The sequence below is a fragment of the Dermacentor andersoni genome, chromosome 9 (genome assembly GCF_023375885.2).
Source record: "Dermacentor andersoni chromosome 9, qqDerAnde1_hic_scaffold, whole genome shotgun sequence".
In the NCBI taxonomy this organism is placed as follows: Eukaryota; Metazoa; Arthropoda; class Arachnida; order Ixodida; family Ixodidae; genus Dermacentor; species Dermacentor andersoni.
Genome location: NC_092822.1, coordinates 115,029,007 through 115,050,875, shown reverse-complemented (window position 1 = coordinate 115,050,875; position 21,869 = coordinate 115,029,007). Strand labels below are relative to the sequence as shown.

Genomic DNA, 21,869 nt, shown 5'->3' with positions numbered 1-21,869 from the left:
TTTATAGTGAATTGTAGTCGTTGCAAGTTGCCGCTCGACATATTGGTCATTTCTAGTCATTAGCAGTCAACATTAGTCGTTACTGGTCATTACTAACCTCTACCAACCTGTATTATAGCGTTATCATTCACTAAGTGTCACTATCACTCATTTTTCATTCTTTAGTATGTCTTCACATGGCGTCATGACGCTTCGGCCAACACTGCACGCGGCCGCCATCGGCTGTACAGGTTGCCCACCACCCAACCACACTGCGCGCTAGGCGCGTGGGGTCGCCGCAGAATCAGGACAAGCAGAGACACAGGTCAGTATGTTCATGAAAAATATGGACATTTTATTGGCTTTCCAGATGTATATGGAAATATCTCCGAGATTATAACAGGCTCCCTTTCCGCAAGGCCCCCGCCAACACAGGGGGGCCGACTGCGGGGATCCACAAAACACTCGTTCCAGTCTCATTCCAAACACAACGGCGCACACCTTCTTTCTTTCGCGAGTCTATGCGTTTTTGCACAACAGGCACAGGCTTTCATTTTTTTTTTTCTTTGTAACAGCGAACAAAGGAGCGCGGAACGGGGAGAAATGTACAGAACAAACATACATATACATATATATATAGCACGCGCTGATTTGTTATCACATTTTGATAAGATGAACGAAAAGAGGAGCGCCGCCGAGGGATAACGACTCCGGCGTTGTTTTGGCAGTCAGAGAGCGAAGTGACAATCCAATGATAGACTGCAGTTGCCTTCAAACACAGGAACGCGTAACAAAGAGGAGGTTGGGAAAGCGGTTCAATGCTCCTTTCCCTCTTGTTTTTCTTTTTGACAGTGAGAGGGTGCTGCTAGCTCAACGTCCTAAACTGTTTCTCTGCACTGCGCGGAAGCACTAGCTTGTCGAGGCGACCGAGGTTACAGCCCGCACTTGATCTCTCCACGGGGACGAGGCGCGCCGCATCTACAAATCGACATCGGGGAAGAAAGCCGAAGGATGGATCTTCCGAAAAAGAAAAAAAAACAAATGGTTTACGACGACTGTCTGTGGATTTAATTCTAGTGAGAACGGTAGTAGAGGCGTTAAAGAAAAAAAAATGAAAAACGCGTAACTTCAGGTTCCCAAGCTAGGCGTCGAGCGATACAGAAAACCAGCACGTTTGGTCCCACAAGATTTGCTGACGCCAAGGTGCGTCCACTGCTCGAGGTATTTTCATTGCAGCTGCGTCAAAGGGGCTGTTTCTCTAGTCGTATCAACTCGACGTGAGTTGCGGATAGTCTATAAATTTTCATGGAGTTGAATGGGTGTGGTTGGCACCCTCTTCCCCCGCCTCGCCCCATTCTTTTTTGGAAGCCAGTGAAACATCAAGTCCGCTCTACTGAACCAAAGATGGGAGAAAGGAAGGGCTACATACAAGTCGCGCTTCTCGTGTCCTCTTGAGTCACGCTAAACGAGGCAGACTCCCAGTAAACCTACGCACCCGACGCGCTTCTCTACACACGGTTTTGGCACGAGTTCTGACCAGACGGCGTCGAATGCACCAACGAGTCAAACGGCGGCACACGCCCCGCACTGTGGGCTGTGAGAGAACCTTCGCGGGAACGCTAGGCCTTTTGGCGGGAACCAGATGGAACGCATTTTAGGCGTATACACGGCGTCGCCGTCGAACATCATGTCACGTTGCGCAACGACAGCGCTATGTTCTTGGCCCAGATATGTTCGGCGCGTTTCAAAAGTAAACCAGTACTCTCGGTGGCACGCATTTTGGTTGCTGTTAGCGTCGCGAAATTAACTCCTCTGAGACGCCGAATGTACGTCACAAAATAAGCTCCATGTGGTTGCGGCTCAAGTCCTCGGTCGCCTCGCTGGCAGAGTTGCTTACGGCAGTAGGCCGCACCTTGTCGCGCCTTAATGAGCAAGGAGCTCAGCTAGTTGCGATTTAGGTAGGGCGAAATTTCCCACTTTTCAAACGTCTTTAACGAAGATTAACTCGCAGCGCTGTCTGCTCGGCTTCCGCACGTAACAGTCCACAAACACGGCGCACAACAAACCACGCTGCAGTGGTAGCACGCGTTTAACAAAGATTGGCCCCCACACAAGACTGGGTGGTTGTACCAGAAGCCACCGCTTTCGCCATCACTGAGGCAATATCAAAGCGAGCCTGCCGTGAATCTCTCGAGAAAATGAGGCCACAAACTGACAAAATGCACCTGCTTCATCTTTGCAAACGACACGCATCTCTTGGTTTACCGCCAGCCGCTGAGAACGCGCTAGCGAACACAGTTGCAATGTTCATACCCGCGCGTAATAAGGGATTTCGACTCGCTGTTCGTTAGATAGGGTTCTTCCGACCAGACCTTGTGCACTTCAACATTCCACCGTGCGCCAAATTTAGATCGAGCTGTCTATATTGCAAGTAAATATTTTTCACAACTGGCGACTGCGTAATCTGTGCATACAGTGGCTACCACTTTCGCGACAAACCGGGAAAAGGAGAAAATTTCAATCAACGGAAGCTTCGCAACTGTGACCGCCACAGGGCTCTGCGCTACGCGGCTGCTTAAGCGAGCAAGGTAGGGAAGTGCGGCAACATCTACAACGGAGGGAACCCCACCGTTTTCGGTCCGCTGGATCCAGTGGATCCAGTACGAGGGATGGTGCACGCCTTTAGGCTCGTTTGAATTGCCTTCTTTTCTTTTCGAAACAATTTGTTCGTGCCAGTACGCACCGTCTTTGTTAGGTAGGCCACAGCGTTCTATTAACGAATAATCGCACAATTCGGCCAAGATCGTTACTGATCGTTACACGCAAGATCGTTACATGCAAATGACGATGAGGGTCAGCGTCGGGGTAGGCGTGCGAATATATCTCGCATACGACCATCTCTCGAACTGCGCAAAGCAATCGGCAAAGCTTGTTTCCTTAGCCAAACGTGCCAGGCGGCCCAGAGGACCACCGCGTCGACCTTGAAGTGTGTGCGAATACTTAGGGCAAGAAAAACGGCAAACAAATAGGAGAAAGGTTTGTACTTTATGAGAGGCCGATTAGCACTTATGTAGTAGAGCGAAAAGCTGAGGGAGGCCTACGTACGCTTTCGTGCCACTAACAGCAAGTAATGTGAAAAGGTCTAAAACAGGGTGCACCACAAGATGCGCGCTACTAGTTTCTGTACTGGATACTACAAGTTGCAACCAGCTTCAGCCATGTGCCTTTCATTTAACTACAAGAAGACGAGATCTCTATTGGTCACAGTACAAAGCTATTTTGCTTGCCCTATGCGGTGGAGAACCATCAAAAGAATAGCCAGTGCATCCATATATACTTCGAGAGATGATCGTTTCCTCTGGCAAACTTTTCTTTTTTCAGCCGCGGTACGAGCTGGAGAATGAGCAAGTTGGGGCTAGAGCATGTGGCAGGCTACTGATAGCAGACCAGTCTGGTAAACTGCACAAGGCATTGCTTTCTCAGAGGTGGTACTGGTGTTGACATGCATGAACTGCTTAGTGGATAATAAACTGCTACCTTTGGAGACATTAAATTCAGGTCATGCACACAATTAGGTAACAGGAAAACCAATTAAGTATGGGAGACAAGATGTGTTAAACATGTGACAAGGTGAGTGACTGAACAGGGAGAAATCTGACAAGTCTGTCCGAACTTAGACATCGGAAGCAGTTTGACAAGACTTTCGTATATAAACTCAAGTTTATCCTTTGTAGCTGGCTTAAACCAGTTTTAATGGCAGCTCGTGAGAGCCACTACTACATCAGCAGCACCAAATTCAACTTTACACAATTTGAAGGATAAAAATTACCTGCTCACTTCTCAGGAGGATTTCGCTGCTTATGCCCTTCACTGAGCTCCCGCACCACATGACTTAGCGCCCTGAATTTCATAATCCACCTTCCTCATTGCAATGCGTAACAGGCTCTTCATACTGTTCATCTTGTTTGCACATGGTTGCACTAACAAATGAATCAACAGTAAAGTGTGCATCAACAACAAAGCAACAAACAATCAGGTTTGGAAGGAAGAGTTCCTATGGTCAACGGTATGCGTTCAACGTGCGACCAACTTCCCTGCAAAGACTGTAGGGATGTGGCAGCGTGCTTTTAAAGAAAACGAAAGAACAACATACATAACATTGTGCAATTCACTTATGTACACTATATACAGATGTAACGTAATGAGTGATGCTATTTACAGGATAAAAACAATGATGGGTGGGCTGGGCAGTGAAATAGGGCTTCCCATGTTGCCATCTACAAACAATAAATGATGCATTTGCACGATTTCTTTCCCTAAAACACAAATGCTCGCAAACTTGGTAAAACTTCTGAGCAGAAAAAGACCTATTCTTCTACAGTTTACTTTTTTGCTATATGCTTTCTTTCCTCAGCGGCACTAAGGTTTCAATGCCGTTACTCATGCACCAGGTTGCAGGGGAAAAATGGACTTCACCAATTGTATACGTATGATGATTACGTGCCATACTTTGGTGGTAAGAAAAAGAATATAAAAGTTATTGCACTGATAAAATGTTGCAAGGAAATAGGTTCGTTCCTGATATCTTTAGGTGAAGAGTGGGTAGGGCTGCACACCTACCAATAAGAAAACATGTTCTCACATTGCCACACTGCTGCTCAGTGCCACTGTTTGGCACAGAGAAGGAAGACAACTGAAGTTGGAGGTTCCTGCATGTCAAGTCTAGAGTATGATGTGCTGGTCTATCAAAGGTACATGTCAACATGAGTGCGAGATTATGGCTGAATATAATACAGCTGGCACCAGGACTGGTTAGCCTTAGACAAAAGATGTATATGTGTGTATTGCTTGTCCTCGACAATGGAAGGCTTTCCATTTTGCTTACCCTCACAAAAATTGCCAGAATGGCAAAGCTTTGCTTGCATTAAATGCTTGAAATTATTGTTGGCTTCATCCAAGAATGCACTCTTCAGCTTTGAAAGGCCGAACCAGGAAGACATTTTTAAACACAGTCAACCAATGTGTAAACAGCTTGTAAAATTTGCACATCCCATAAAAAAGCCTTTGAGGCAAAAGTTTGCATCTCGCTATCTAAAACATGCTGAAACATATAAATGGGTCAGTGAAGGTTCTGTAAATTAGGTTACCTTGTCATACCGAAGCAGCAACATGGGAAGCATGTCACACAAACCCAGCCCACAACACTGGTAACATTATAAGAAAGATTGCACTGCCAAGATCAAATCTTTAGGAACATGCAGATGTTTTCTCACCAGCCTGCAAAAGGTTTGGGCTGTGACTGAGGATTTCGTACAGGAAACCTACCAGTCTAAAAAGCAGTTATCTTTCCAACGAGAAGCCCTTGGCATAAGCACAATCCTTCAGCACTGCCTCTTACAAACCATACAGCCACCATCAATGAAGAACCAGGGTAGTAGCACTGCTTCATTTTGCATTGAAGAACAACACATGCTAACATGCCTCGTCTGTAAGTTGAACTCTTAACATGTGCCAGTTCATAGCTATAGCAAACGACAACTGCAGTAGTATCAAACTTGTGTTTCACGGGTCCCTTGCATGTGAACCACGTTGACAGGCCAAAAGCACAGGAACAGAGAGCAGACATACTACACTTTCCGGAGCTTGGGCGTCATGTTGGAGTCTCATAGACTGTCACCAGAGTTCAGGACTTTTATGCTGCAGACAGGCCAAGCATTGAGCAGCTTTATACATTCCTCACATGAAGACATCACGTCAACACAGCTGACCTGATCACTTTGCAGCTAGTGGCCTCACAGTACCTGGCTGAGTGAAGTTGCTACAAGCAACCAATGTCTTGCTGGTGACACGAACTGCTTCCCTGGAATGCCCTGGGGAGGCCATGAAAGTTGCCTTTGAAGGCATTTTTTTATGGTCCACACTTTCAAAACCAGCTGGCACAGTGGTCTAGCTGAGCAGTCACTTTGTACTTGCTACGAACATGGCAGGTACCCAGGAGATCCCAACACAATGCCAAAAATTTAAATGTCATGCTTGCCTCACTGATAAAATGCATACTGCTTGCCTTGGTTTTTCACAATCTTACTTTGCATACTCACTGGGAAAAATTATTTCCTTCTTTGTGACAGTTTGCCTATCAGTGCTTGTGTGTGGCAACGATCAAAGGCGTTACAAATTAATGCACACTGAACTCACAAACCAAATATTTACTGGGACATTGTGAGCATCTTTCACATACAATGGTATTGAACAGGAAATGTCTTTTGATAATAAAGAAATTATTTTTTTTGTTTCCATAGCATTCCATTTAACATGTGATTACTGAGTTCTGCATTGGAATTGGAAAGTAAGGGTTTGAGAATAATAGAGGCTGCAAGACATCAAACTTAAATTTTAGTAATAAGTATTCCAGGACATGTATGTCCAGTGTAATACACACAAGGGGAAACTACCTCTGGGTCACTGCCAATGCCGAGTTCATACTTGGCACAAACTGGAGCCTAACCTAGTCAAGTCTTGCCTGACTGAAGCAAGTGCTTACATGGCACTGAACTTGTACAAGGGTTGTCAGCACACTTCCCTTGTGTTGGAAATCTTTAGCCTCGAAACTTCATCAGCACAGTTGGTAGACATGGTTGCACCACCTAATAGGCCCGGATGTGCACAAGGGGCTCCTGGCACAGACTCGGAGAGCAGACATTTTCCAGCAGTTTGCTACGAACATCTATTTCCCACCGCCAGTCATCTCGGCAAATGTTGGCTCTTGTCTACTTATCTTGAACTAACCGGTGGCCGTGGTAAGGCACCCAGTTCTTTCACAGGACTAGTACTCGGTGTCCAAAGAGTAACCGTGCAGTAGAGAAAATTTGAAAAAATATGATGATAATGACCCACCGTGGTTGCTTAGTGGCTATGGTGTTGGGCTGCTAAGCACGAGGTCGCGGGATCGAATCCCGGCCACGGTGGCCGTATTTCGAAGGGGGCGAAATGCGAAAACACCTGTGTACTTAGATTTAGGTGCACATTAAAGAACCCCAGGTGGTCCACATTTCCGGAGTCCCCCAATACATTTCCGGAGTCATAATCAGAAAGTGGTCTTGGCACGTCAAACCCTATAATTTTTATTATGATAATTGTGAATGACATTGCAGTTTCACGTGCAATATTATAACGCAAGACCTTTGGTTTGTGTGATGTCTGTGGGGTGCACTCAAAGAATGGGTGCATTCGAACAATCCTCACATATTGCCACAGACAGCCACCCACCATAAACCCCCCAGCAAATGTTTAACAACATGCAGCATTGTGCGTAGACCTGTCTTCAAGGCGGTGGTGGACATACTGAGCATCTCGTATTGTCACTGCACTGCCGCAACCAAAACTTGAAACAGCATTACCACGATTTCTACTGCACAGTTACTTTTCGAACCCGCAGCACATGGAAATCCGCTAGAGCAGATGTTCTCCCCGAGTTTGGAGCCCACTTTTGTTTTTTGTTGTTGTTCTCTTCATTGCATCTGCAACCAGGGTTTGAAAGGAGGCGGGCGAGGGCTTTCGCCGGTGGCTCCACCATTCGGGGACCCAGGGCTGCGCTGACTTCGGGAAGGCCCTTGCGACGACTCAGACGGCTCCGCAGCCGTCCCGCGGCTGCCGGTGGCCGCTTCCGGCGGCGGGCGAGGCCGCTGCGCCGGCCTCTTCGTCGTCCTCTTCCGACGCCGGCTCGAGCACGGGCTCGAGCTCGTCGGGCGTGACCGCGGGGGCGAACTGGAAGCGGCTGCCCCCGCGGGCCTCACGCTACGTCCACCGGTCCAGGTCGATGCCGGAGTCGGGCGTGGTGCGCGTCGGGGACGTGAAGTGGAGCGCGCGCCGGCAGCGGCACGGCGTGTGGCAGCAGCCGCACCGCTGGGGCCGCAGGTCGAGCAGCTGCTCGAAGTCGAGCAGCTGGCCGAGGAAGTTGAAGTTGGGCGCGATGTTGGCCTTGCGCTTCTTGACCAGGTCGTACGCCTCGTTGAGCGGCAGCTTGTGCTTCTGCATCAGGTAGGCAAGCGTCACCGTCACCGAGCGCGAGACCCCGGCCAGGCAGTGCACCAGGACCCCGACGCGCTTCTGCCTCGCCTCGTCTGCACGAAAAAGAGAAGGACACTTGTTACAGCTGAGCGCGCACGTGTCGTCGCGTCGACGGGACGGCGGCGAATAGGACACCGTCAAAAACGATAGTTATCACTCTTTACAATGGGCGAGCTTGTGCACAGCTAGCCAGAGCAAGCAACACCCACAGAGAGCGGTAGCGTCGGCTATTTATACACGACTCGTTGTACCATTCATCGCAGGTGCTCCCGTGCGTTCTAGAAAGTACGCCACTATTCGCTTCGGGCACGCAATCTGATTGTACAAAGAGTATTTACGACTTTCGAGAAAGTTCCGATACAGGATGGCCCGTCCTGCGACGAGGGATAATAACCTGGCAACAATGCTCGCACCGCGAAAAACGGTCGCCGGACATACATCCAACACTGTTAGAGTACTGCTATTCGGTACGCACTTGAAAAAAACAAAGAACACGGATAGATGTTTTACGTCTTATACCTAAGCTGAGAATATAATCAAAGAAAGCTCGCACTGCTACGAAAGAATGCAGTTGTCAAATCACGATTTCAATTATTATTAACTAGCGTTTTCATTGCGCCGCAGCACCTGCTGCTACAGTTCACCAAGAGAAGGTGTAGGTCGACACATACAGTCATTGTAAAAGTTTACGTGCATCAAGCTGCACATAGCATAGCAAAACGCGCACTAATACGCGGAAGTCAGCGTTGCCGTAAAATTTATATAAAAACTCACGCTCGACTTACGCAAGCTTAAAATGACTAAAGTCGGTGGAAAATGTTTCTTTCAGATACTTTGCCGCGCTTTCCCGCGGAACCATGGCTTCGCCTCCGAGTTCAACTACACCTGCACTGCAGAAGTCCTAAGAAGCGATGCTCGAACGGAGAAAATGAAAAGCTACAAGTGTTCGTGTCAGCATGGCGTGACCGGCGACGGGCTATGTTGTAGAAGCTGGCGGTCTTCAAAACGGTCGCCTAACAGGCATCCGAAGCACGTACGGCGAAAGGATTCGAGCGAACTAAATATAGCACCTTCGACGAGCAGATTCGACAGAAATGGAGAGAGGGAGAGATTTAATGCGAAGAAAAGGCAAAGAGGGTCGGCCTAATGCACATTCCTCTATAGCAAACTAATCTGCACTCGGGTTTAAAAGGGCGACTGTTCGGCCTGCCGCCCAGAAGTTTCCATGGCCGTTTCCTTTTAAATTCTAGGAGTCGCTGCCTAACCCAAGTGTTAGGAAAGAAAGTGGGGGAGGGAGGACGAGGGGCGGCGGGTGTTTATTGCACGGTACACCAGATGGCGTTACGAAGGCACGCCGCGCGAACCAGTTCATCAACGCATAACGTTCAACCAGTCCTCCGACTACTTCGGAATACTAATTCATTCACTCCAATTGCAGTGTAACCAAACGGGTTCCTCTTGGCGCCATGATCACGGAAGCGACGACTAGTCGTCTTGTCCAGACTCCATGCCTTCTGCACTCTTCGTCGAGAGAGAGAGAGACAAGGAAAAAGTTAAAATGAAAGGGAGGTTGGCGCGACTGCCCTTTATTCTTTTTTTTTGACGCGTTTCCAGAGCGTTTATCGATCCGAGTAATGGCTGCTCAGGCTCTCCGAACGGATCGGAACGGTCTTCTCATCCACGCCCCTTCAGATGGACAAAATTTGAATAATTCAGCCACCTCGCAGGCTGGACCTCTTTCTTCATCTCCTGGAGAAAGGATTAAAACACGCCCCTCTTCCCGTAAGGCTGACCCACTGTAGGCGCCTTTGCGCACGTCTCTGCCGCTGTACGCGAAAGCGCACGAAACTCTCAATCCGCCGATTTGCTTACGCTCGAAATTTAAATAATTCGGGGCTCCTTTTACCCGTCTGTCCCCGTGGGGGCCTCCGTACGGTTTCTTCGCACGACACGCGTCCTTTGGTGGAGCTTCACCGCACGCTTCGCTTGCCGTGCGCCGAAGCGCGCAATATGGGGTGCGGAATCAAGTTCCTCCCAAGAATAGCTGCAGAGTACCGGCGTAAGCGCAGCTGCGTGACAGGGAATCGCCGACCTATAACGACGTCCAGGTAATAACGGCGAGACAAGTGCGCCGTAATATCGTGCATAAATGAAATCTGAACGCGCCATACCACTTCCCAACAACAAGGGTTGGTAGATCGAGCTGCGGCGAAAATTATTGGACGGATCGGCGCTTGATGTTTCTGTTTTTGTAGCAAAAATAAAAAAAAAACGAATATTATCCTGGAGCGAGATCCAACGGCGAATTTACAGCAGTGTGTGTGTGCGTGTGTGTGTGTGCGTGTGTGTGCGTGTGCGTGTGTGTGCCCCTCGGTTGTCTGCACTGTTCGCGCTTTGCTTTTGCACAGTGGTACAGATCGTGCGTCTCGAACGCGCTCCTGACGGCCAAAGCAGCAGCGTACCTGCCAACCCTCCCGATTTTTCCGGGAGACTACAAAATTCCGATCAATCGCCCCGATTGCACGAACACGGCCATAGGTCTCCCCAAAAGCTGCCCCACCGCGAAAAATATAATGATAATTAACGAAAACCGAATCCCGCAGCACATTTTCTTTACGACTTAAGCGTGACGCTACGTTACTACCGCGCTTTGTCGTAACCTCACTACGGAGTAGGTGTTGCCTTTTGGTTGAGGTGCGCTGGCGACACAACAACGATCAAAGCCTGCTGCTTGGGAGTAGGTTGAATGTAGTTAACTCGATACGTATTAGAATGAGAAACAAAAAAGCGCTACCGGCAGGCTTCTTCTATCCTGTTCTTGTCCGTTTGTTCGAGTTCGCGATGTGACACAATTAGGAGCCCCGTCGTCGCCTCCTCCTCCAGGCGTCTTTTCTTCTTGTAGCGCTAACACCAGTGAAGCAATCTCGCGCCATCTCTCGCTGCACCCTCGAAGGCCTATGCCCTTATTTATTTTCTCGGAAAGTGTGGATCGTCTCGGACACGCCGACGGGCATTCCACACACCGAGCGTGCGCCAGGTTCCCCCGATGCACGTCATCACGTCGTGCGTCACGGGCCCGCGTAAATAGAAGCGGATTCGAGCGTCGTTACACAACGGACACTCGAACGCCGGGCGCGGCCTCCATCGTCGCCCTCCCCGCCGCTGTCTCCGCCAAGGTGGCAGCCCCGCACGGCGCCGTCGCCGGGAGGCGAAGCGGTCGCCGCTCGCGTAGTGAGCCTCGTACTCGAGAAAAGGTGTCGGCACTCGAGCTGCTCGTGAGCCGGTGTACGTAATTAAGCAAGAATAGTTATCGGTGGTTTTATAACGCTGGAAAGCGAAACGCAGAAAAGTGCCGCTCATCGCACCGTAACTTGTCAACCTTGGACAGCTGGCCATTAACTACGGCGAGAAGGGGGGAATCGCCTCTACAAAATCGGCATATAGAGATACAGTGGTGTTTCCACTGACCTTGGGTTGCCTTCAACGTAATGGCTGTTGAGATGTGATTGGATATCACGCGTTACTTCGGTATATGGAAGGGCGTGAAAAATAAAGGACGAGGACCGAGAATAACGGAAAGAACAGAGCAGCAGGAGGAAAGCTATGTAGAGTTCAAAGTAACTGTAGATAGTTTTCCTCCTTACGATTAACTAGTAATACTTGGTAGCGACGAACGGAGAGTGGGGGAAGTCCTCTGCGTACGCAAAGCGTTAATTCGCGAAGGAAAGTGCGCGCGCACTGGCGTCATCGATGGTTCGACATGGAATGGCGACAAAGCCAGTTCCCTAGCGGTGAGCCCTTCCCTTCGAACATCCTGCACTGCGTCTGACACACCGCGTGCACCACAGCAGAAGAAGAAAATCTGAGCTTTTTATCAGCCTACTGGTAACGAAGGCAACGCTGCGTACTTACACACAAGTTTTAATAATTTCCCCGCGAACTACTTTGCTCCTCGGCGTTGCCCACGGGGCAACTGCACGCAGCCATCCACTGAGCGAAGGCTCAGCCGATGTTCAACGGCGGATGTACAGACGCCAAAGGATTCCCTACGCAAACAGCAAAACGAATCCGTGCAAACGATGACAGAGTGCCGATTCTGGTCCTGAACGTGCTCGACGGAGCAAAGCACACTCCGACAGCGTTCTGTCTTAAATTACCGACGACCACTGCTAGTTGGGGCACGCATTAGGGGCCAACAGAACATGGAACCCGTCGCTCTCGTCCACCACAGGAGTGGCCACACACACACACACACACACACACACACACACACACACACACACACACACACAAAAAAAGAGAACGCGCAGACCACACGGGATTCGCCGGGTCTCCTCGGGTGCGGTCGCGTGGACGGGTTAAGGGCGATATGCATCGCAATGGAAGTCTATTCCACCTCAAAAAAGGGTGGTGGAATGCGCCACCACATTCCAGTGGGGGCGCATGTATGATGGCGAAAATTTGCGTGAAATAAACTTTAACAATGATGATCCCCTTTGAAACGGGTTGGTAGAATGCGCCACGAGATTTCGGGGCATTATTTAAGTACACGTGTAACTTTAGCAGCGCTAGTATAGCGACGTCTACTGCCGGTTTATTCAACCAGAAAGGGGACGAAAGCGCAAAGAAAATGCCTTTCTTCTTCATGCTGCGCTCATCTAAGGAACATAATTTTTCAAACTAGTTTCCGCACATTTCACATTTGCCCAACCTTTTACACCTGGCCAATGATTGTCACTCGAGCCTGTCATTATACAATGGCAGTCTTGTGCGTTGTGGTCGCAAACTCAACGCCGCAAGAAGATGGCGCCACCAGCGGCGACGCTCATTCGTACGTTCTCCAATTATCCCGACAGACGAGCAAAAACTCTTCATTAAGGCGACGGGCGGCGTTACTCCGCGAGAACGTGACGAAAGCGCGGTAATGGGGGACGTGGGCGTGCGGAAAGAGAAGACGTGGCACAACGCAATCCCGCCGATTGCCGGACCCTCCAGCGGGAGCAGCAGCAGCGATTGCGCTTTGTCTCGGTCTTCCTCGAGAACTCCCCGGTGGGCTAACATCGCCAGCAGGCGGCAGGACGAGGAGATGAAACTGTACACCGGTATAGACCCTTACGAAAGCCGTGTGTTATGGCAACAGCCAAACTGTTTGGAAACTGGCTCTTGCAGATTATAAGCTCTAAAAGTCACGGCTACGATTCTTCTAGGAGGACCTGAACGGTTTCTTTATCGTTGCTCTTTACACTATTTACATACTCTTATAACTTAACTTACAGATAACTTTTAACTTACGTGCTCTTATAACTTAAAGAAGAAGTGCGCTGCGGTTATGCTGACTTTGTGTTGAGATGTAAGTGGATAGCGCGCACGATTTTTTTGCTAAGGGACGCGGCGCGGGCTCCAGTAGCCGAAATATGGGTACGGAGGCAAGCAACTGTGCTGAAACGTGAGGTCTGTATCTTATTGTTTGCTAAAGCTTAATTAAGCGTGCTCTAAACAGAACGCCTGACGAAAAGGAAGAAATCGAGACATCCAATATATAGCGCGGAAGTTATGATCATTTAAAGCGAAAAGCGCCAAACTCCCTTAAAATGTACTGACCATAGTGACATTTGTGTACAGCAACGTAATGCGACTATAGGAGAGGTAGCCGGTACATGGCTTTGGGAGCAAACGGCCCTAAAGACGTGCCATCGTGTAAAATATGCACGTCTTCTCTCGTCAAATCAATTACTCCTACGACAACTACACTCGCTTTAATTTTTTAAGGAATCGCTGACGGTCTCTGGCGTAAAATACCGAATGCAAACGGGCTCACGCAAGTACAGCTGGTCGAGCTTGAACTGCAGTCCACTGTGGTCAGGCGAGCTTGGTTATAAATCTATATACATAATTTACTTGGCCGCGGAATACTAGATCCGTGTATAGTTTCGCTGAGGAGCGTACGCATACGTATAATGCCCACTATGGAATAGCCGGCTTTGCTGAGCAGTGCGCTTTACGCGTCAACGAAAATTAAATCACCCCGATCTCGTTAGTGCATCTGCTTAACTTGAAATCTGCAACGTGGTTATGCTACTCGACGTACATTGACTAACGGCCGCTGCGAAATGTGACAAACGCAGGAGGCCTATCGGTGAAACTATCGGCGAAACGACACGTTAGCATACGTATAGGTCCGCGAGTTTACGGGTGGGAGTTTGACACTTGGAGTGCAATTGAGGGAGGGAATGTGATCATATACGGATGGACGGATGCCACCGCCGCTTGTTCCGAGTGTCGACGGCTGTCCCGTCGACATGTGAAGCGAAATCGATATCACATACGTATCCATAACACTATTGACAGCTGTATCACCTTTCACAATTAATAATTCAGTTTCTTATATTTACCGTTTACTTATCGTTGACGTCTAGTTATTTCACATGCGCCTCTGCCAGCAGGCAAGCAGCTCGCCCTCTTTAAGACCACGGCTTCGCCCACTCAAAACCGAAACACTACAGCCGAAGCGACTGGCGCTTCTTGCTCAGCAGGGAAACGGAGCTCCCACAAATGGCCCCAATCTCACAGGGAAGCGAGTGCTTTGTTCACGTCTGCCATGCGGAGACCGCGGGAATGTTACGATTCCGCGCGTAGCTAAGTACAGGCCAATAATTCAAATACAATCGAGGCACAGGCACACTAACAAAGATCTCTCTTTCTCTCTTTTGTATGCTACTTGTAGGCGCAAATCCAAACATTCAAACCAGGGCTACAATTTGATTCACAGCTTTCACTTGCCCTTCTTTGGGCACACAACACTCCGCGTTTACAGGATCGCGAGCGGTAGCTCACTGAGTAATGCGATTATTAGCCAACCGGGCTACGACGCGGCTGACGGCCACAGCGAGTGCTATACCTACGCGAACAGCGCAAACGATCAACATTAAGTGAGAACGGGGGTGAAAAGAAAAACAAAAAGAAAACACTCGCGCGTATAGTACCAAGGGCGCGCGGACAGACAAGCGCAGAGATAGCAAGCAGCGCAGCAGTGCCCGCTCGAGCAAACGGAGGAAAAAAACCGAGCGGCCATCGCTGCTGCTGCTCCGACAAGAAAGTCCTTACGGGCGAAATTTCACGTTCGCTACGAACTGCCAAGCTGCCAACGAGGACGGCGGAAAAAAGAAAACACAATCACGAAGAGGAGAGAAGAGACGTGCCTCGCTCCCAGCCCACTTCCTGGGTCGATAGCGGCGGCGCTCAGCGCCCAGGATGAGCTTGTTCGCGAGGCAACGTGACACCGACGTCGGCATCTGCAAAAGCGGGCGTCGGAACCGCGTATGTGCGGCGCCGCGTATTCTGCCGAGCGGCTCGTCGATAGCGAGACAAGCGACCCGCACGGCGCGCACAGTGAATGGGCGCGTGGACATGCGGCGATAACGGTGCACCCGGTTTTGCTTATCCGTCGATGCGGCCGCCGAGACGAGTGCCCGTCCGACTTGTTGTTCGCCCTGCGACAACGCGGATGGAGTTCATGTTAGACAAAGCATGTTATGTATGTATGCCGCCTTTTATGGAGAATACTTTCTTTTAAGAGCAACTGTCGTGTACAAGGACGCGCGCGCTCCTCTTTCTTTTTTTTTTTTTTTTGCAGATGCGTAGTACACGTTGTAATCTCAAAGTTGAAACCAACAAGTGGTTGAGTGCCCGCGTGCTTGACAAAGAGTGCTGCTGTCTCTTGAATAGTGCCGTGAAGAATCATAGTTTCCACAAACGAACACTTTCGACCAAGTAGCCGAGAACGACGTATACTCGTGTACCCGCCGTGATTGCTCAGTGGCTATGGTGTTGGGCTGCTGAGCACGAGGTCGCGGGATCGAATCCCGGCCACGGCGGCCGCATTTCGATTGGGGCGAAATGCAAAAACACCCGTGTACTTAGGTTTAGGTGCACGTTAAAGAACCCCAGGTGGTCCAAATTTCCGGAGTCCCCCACTACGGCGTGTCTCATAATCAGAAAGTGGTTTTGGCACGTAAAAACCCATAATTTAATTAATTTTACTCGTTTAAGAAGCACGCAATGCCCTCTCAATTACCGTATCGAACTGAGACAGAGCATGCGTACAGGTAGGCGTAGCACCTTTGCTGCTCTTACCCTACTGTGGGAGAGAGAGAGAGGGAGGCGTGGGTCGACAACAAGCCGCAAAGGTAGACCGGAAACGCGATAACGGAGCAGCCTTTCGGTGCAGATGGGCGGCATTGGCGACAGCTAGGCGCGCCACGAATAACAGGAAGAACTCGAGGGGGCGACACAACGGGGATTTCGCGCCTTTGCTATTTTATTTATGTATTTTTCGGCGGAGTGGCCCGGCATTCCGTTCCTGCTATTTCTGCCGCTCACAGGTGTTTCCTTTCTCTTTTTTTTTACTAGGTGTAGAAACGGGGAGGTAGGCGACGTCATAGCCGAGCTAAAGGTACTGAATGAACAATAAATAGCAACGTTATACGTACTTATCTTTTGTAATGGCCGAAGAAAAAACAATTTAAAGGTTATCGCACGGCGCAAGACACGCCTTTCCGTGACGTTTCTCGGAGATACGGTGCTCGATCTGTTGCCCGTGTTGCCGCCCAGGCTCGCGCAGATCAGGTTCTGTGCGTGACGCGAATACTGGCGCACATTCTGAAACTTGCGCCAGCGCAAGCGATTACGCTGGAGGATTCATTGAGCCGTGCATAAATAACCGACGCACCTGATCCGCAGAATCAGATTTTCGGCGATCGACGAGGGTGCTTTGCCGCTATCGTTATGCTGACCGCTACTTCTTTTGTTGGCCACACGTTCGCCGAATAGACAGTTAGTTTCCACGACTCGCGTTGCGCTACCGTGGTTGTTCGCCGTCACTACGACGTGACAAAGAGAGTTATTGCTCGGCGGATTCACGGGCCAGCGGAGACGCCACTGCAGGCGCATATGCGGTACGCTGGAGTAGAGCGTACCCCAGACGATGGGTTCTAGTACGCTCGGCTGCTTTTACGCAGCGGGCCGCTCGCTCGCCGGTTTCGTCTCCCCAGCGGAGCGCGCGCACAGCGGACCGGCGTTTTCGCGAAACGAACGTGGCGACTACCCGGACGGACAGTGGCGTCGTCGTCGTCTTCAAACGCGCCCCTGGCTCGTCTGCGGGCGAAAACGCCTCGGAAGCGCTTACACCACTGAAGAGGACCTCCGCGTCCTGCGACACGTTTCGGCAACGAGGCCGTCTGGCGACGATTTGAGGCGGGCGACCGCCATCGACAACCTGAAGCAAGCGTACTGACCGTTTTGCAGTTAAGTCCAAACGTTGTTCGACAAGTGGCGCAGCAAAGCGCTCCGCTCTCACTGCGCTCGCCCGAGCGAGGTCGCCGAGCTCTTCGTGCAGCGCTGGGACCACTGGCCCGTAAACCCGTTGAGCTATAGTAGTGTCGATTGTATGAATACCCGTCTATTCCCACATAAACATATGTGACCACATAGTGTTATGGTCAACGTGGCATATGGGCCTTTTCGAACGCGGTGGTGCTCTAGTAAACATCCTCTCCAGACGGTTGTTTGTGTCGTCGCTTTGTTTTCACCTTATATCTCCGACGGGTGTCGGACGAGGTGCGGAGCCCCACAGCGGCGGTCGTTGCGCCTATCTCGTCTCGCTGTCTGCTGCTACTGCTATATACTGCACCTCCCCCCCCCCCCTCCACCCTCCCCCCCGCCGCCCCCACACCTCCCCAAGCCATGGAAAATTCCCCTTCGCCGACAACTCAACGCGGCTGCACAACAGTTCTCTTCGAGTAAGTGTCAAAGGTCAAGAGGGCCACGCAGGCAGGCAGCGAAAAAGACGAAGCCACCGATAAACGCAAAAGCACCGTACTGGCCGCGGAAAATAGTAAAAGACGCCTGGCATATCGGTGGCGTAAAGACAGGGAATATGTATCACGAGGAGACAGTTTGGGGGCAATAAATCTTTTCCAGGTTTTTATGCTTTGTTAGCACAAACCCATGGATCTTAAGGACCGACAATACACGTAGAAAGGAGGCAAAATAACGTGGTTGATGGCGCCAGCCACCATCCCCGCTTCGAAGGGAGTGTTCATAAGATCATCGTCCATCATAACACTTGCGGTAATGCCAATTTGCGTTAGTGCCAACTATAATATTATGCGGTAGCGGTGCATGGAGACATTCTACGTTTGAGGCCTCACCCACTCCCTGTCCAAAGGTAAGACTGACGAAGAAGCCGTCACAGCAGCAGAAAGGCGACACCTACAACGAAGCGTCCCCTCGTTTCATCGGGCCCACTTTGACTGCCGAACGAGGGTCGACGCGAACGAGGAGAAGGAAGGGCGGATTGCGCAGCTGCTAAAACGTTCATTATTATATGCACACGCACGAGGCAGGGTGTACAAAAATCGGGTAAGACAGGAAAAGACAAACAAGAACGTGCGTCGAGACACGTGCATGCGAATACAGGAACACACAAACACACAGACACAGGCACAACGAGCCTTCTTTTCAAGTCCCGAAACCGTGCACGGCCCAATTATGGTCCGAAAGGGATAAAACGGCGTTGCCCAATGCCCTCAAATCCGTCGCGCGGCAGCTCCTTGCGGTACAGACGAGCAGCAAAGAGCCCAGCAAAGCCAGCGCTATGTTTTCATCACGGCTCGCCAAACGACGGAGAGGCTCGCGCGATGCTCGTTTTCTTTTCTTTCGTTCTTCGAGAAGAAAACGGGTTTGATCTCCTCGAAATGGAACCTCGGGAAAACAAGGGCTTTGCAAGTCTGGCCGCGTTTTCCCGGCAAAAAAAAAAAAACAGCCGCGCACCCGCGCAATCCTGGCTGCCGAACGCGCGTTACCGCGCGCCGACCCACTGCGCTATAGCTACACCGCGGTTCACAGCTGTTACGTAAGGCGGTAGCAGCGGTGGGGGAGAGAGGAGGCGCGAGTGTCGCTCCGCAGCAAGGGAGGCCGCGCACGGCGAGGCCATCGATCGACTGTGGCTTGTCTCCCGCCCCACGGAGACAAGACCGCTCGGGAGGAGTCGGAAGACGCGGCGACGATCGCGACGACGGTGTTCCTTCACGCGACAGCAGCTCGGCGGAACGTGTTCTCTGGCTGCAGTCGGTTCACGGCGCGGACACTGCGGACGCAACGACAGTCCGAAGGCGGACGCTGTGGCGTTCGCCCATTCGTGTGTGTCCGTTGTGTGCCGCGGGGCATAACGGTTACCGCTTCAGGTTTCTTGACGTGGCCCTCTGGGCGCGCTGCCTCTAGCAGCGCACGGTGAACACTGGCCAGTTAAGCTGCGGGAAATGTGTCGCAATGGAGGAGGGCTCCGCAATAGTGTCTTGACCAATTGACGTTCCTTACTGTTAGTCTTCGTGCGTCTCTCGAGTTGTCGATTAACAGTCTCTCGCTCTGCCGTATCCGCCCGATGAGTTCCGATGGTAGAACGGCCGCGTCGAGAAAGGTGCTGGTCCCTGGTTCGACTCCTGGTGAGGACGAATGCATCTTGAACTGCGCCAAAACTATCTCGGAAGCTCCGCGTGCTAATCTCGGGAGATCAAAACCATCCACCCATCGCAATAAAACAGGCTCGTAAATAAAAAATAAAAAAGCCGTATTTAATGTCTCTGCCCAGAGCTAAGGCTCGGGCATCCCTCGGGCGCTTCTTTTCACATTGAGCTTTACGAGGGCTCCCGCTTTAAACACCGCTTCGCCACACCGGGCAATCTGACGAACAGATCGGTCGTCGCCGCGGTTAAACAGAAAAAGTGAAAAAAAGAAGGCGAACGATTCACGCAACGCAGCCATTGGCAACGGCGTGAACGTTAGCTCAGTCGGAGACACAAGCAAGAAAATAACAGCCATGCATGGAAGCCGCCATTTTCCCGCAGACAACGTTGAGTATTAAAAAAAATAATAACGGTAAGGGGGGAGGGGGAGGAGGCGATGGAGAAAAACGGGAACTAGAGGGTGACAATAGAAAAAAAAAAGGCACCGAGAGAGTTCGCGCACACAAAGGCGTCGAGAAAGCATCGGAAGAGACCGAAGCGAAACAATAAGAACGGGGAATGCGGCGACGGCTGGATAAAAGCACAAAGAAAGGTAGACGTTCAGAAGCGAGAGGCCATTCGCATAACCGAGCGCGCGGCCCAGCGCCGCTCGGCTCCGTTCGCGTCGACCGCCCAAAACGGAAATAAGCCCGCCAGTTCGGACAGCGCGCAGCACCGGTTCGCGTCGCAAGCTCGGTGACAGCCCGGCTGCGCACATTTCTTTCGCCTCAGCGCGTTGTCGCCGACAGGGGTGCCGCACTCCCCACTTCCGACAGCTCAGCGGCTTCCGCGCCGTCAGCGCAGTGGTTAGAGCCGATACACGTCGGCACTGACACCTGCCGAGCGCGGCGGGTGTCGTTTCACACGTCTGCAGACGCGCTAGCAGACGCACCCTATCGCGTCACGCTTCCGTAAGGGCACCGCAATAAATGTGTACTAGAACCGTGGCGCAGGTGCGTTAGTCGGTCTGCTCTGCTTCCTCTACTCACAGTGTAGCGATAACGGGATGTCAACTGGCACGAACTTGTGCGGAGTTGTCATCGGCGTCCCATCACGTTCGTGCGATGCACGTTCGTCTGGCCGCTCGAAAAGTACACCTCCTTTTGAGAAGTTCACCTTTAGACGCTTCTGTATAATAGCTCTTTCGAGCCCGAGGGTAAATAAAGAAAAAAGAAAGAGCCATTCTCGTGGTCACCCAGCCCGTGAGACAGAGCTCAACTTAGCAGAGCATACAAACAGAAACAACGGGACACAATATAAACACAACATAAATATCACCGACGATTTCTCAGCCAGCAGATATTTATCTCATTCTCTGTTTCGGGACTAGAAACAGCGTTTCCCCCGATGAAGATACTCGGAAATATCGAACTTATCCCGCAGTTCAGCTTACCCGCTTCGCACAACGGCTATGCGAAAAGTCATTCTTCGCTGCAGTTCACGTTTGCTGTGCGGAGAAACATACGCGCAATATGGAGCGCGCAGTTGACGCTTAACGCGCAGCTTCGTGCATATGGGCACGGCGTTTTCTTCGAGCAACCGTGGCGCTGGTTTCCCTGCGAGTTTCAAAAAGTCGCAGTTCCGCCCGAAAGGCGAAACATAGATACGAAGTAACAATAGTAGTTTCATCGCCCGTATAAACTTTTAAACCTATGCAGACTAAATGAATTAACAAGCATGGCGTCACGCGTGCAAGGGCAAACATGAACGCGTCTCCCCCGATGACCGCAGAAACTCGCTGTGGAAATGCTGTTGTGAGGAAACGCGGCAGCAGCAGCGAGCGAATTGACCTTCCTGCTGCCGCTCGCATCAATGCAAACTAAGGCGCTAAAACACAGCGCACGGACACAGCACGGACTCTCTACGCGTCGCAGATGGCTTTCAAGATACAGCGGAAAGAGGGCGAAGACGAACATATTAACTTCACAGCGTGCCGAGACAAATGAACGGATTCGCACGTCAACAGCTATATATACGAAAGGGAAAAGCTGTTCAACGATTAATTGACAGTGATCTAGTCATTGTGGCAGAAAAACGTTGGCAGCGGACGCTTACTTCCACAAAGGGATGCGATGAAATTTGTGCGCGGCATTATCTGCGTCTGCAGAGTGCTTGACCAATTGGACAATCGTCCACTATCGTAGCTAAAAGCTCTAGGTCAGTCATCCCAAAGCACGACCGCGCTGAAGGCTTAACTAGCGTTACTAAGGTTCCTGCGGTCCACGGGGCATCACGATAGACGCCACCCCCTACCGCTCCAGA

General features: G+C 50.8%; 1 protein-coding gene across 1 annotated transcript in view; it reads right to left on the bottom strand.

Moving 5' to 3' along the window:
- Window positions 1-305: 305 nt before the first annotated feature.
- Window positions 306-21,869, bottom strand: part of Mkp3 (Mitogen-activated protein kinase phosphatase 3) — an 80,191-nt gene continuing 58,627 nt past the window's right edge. Inside the window, exon 4 of the mRNA XM_050177132.3 lies at window positions 306-8,099. Coding sequence (XP_050033089.1) covers window positions 7,774-8,099 — 326 coding nt within the window. The 3' untranslated portion in view covers window positions 306-7,773. The remainder of the gene's footprint in view (window positions 8,100-21,869) is intronic.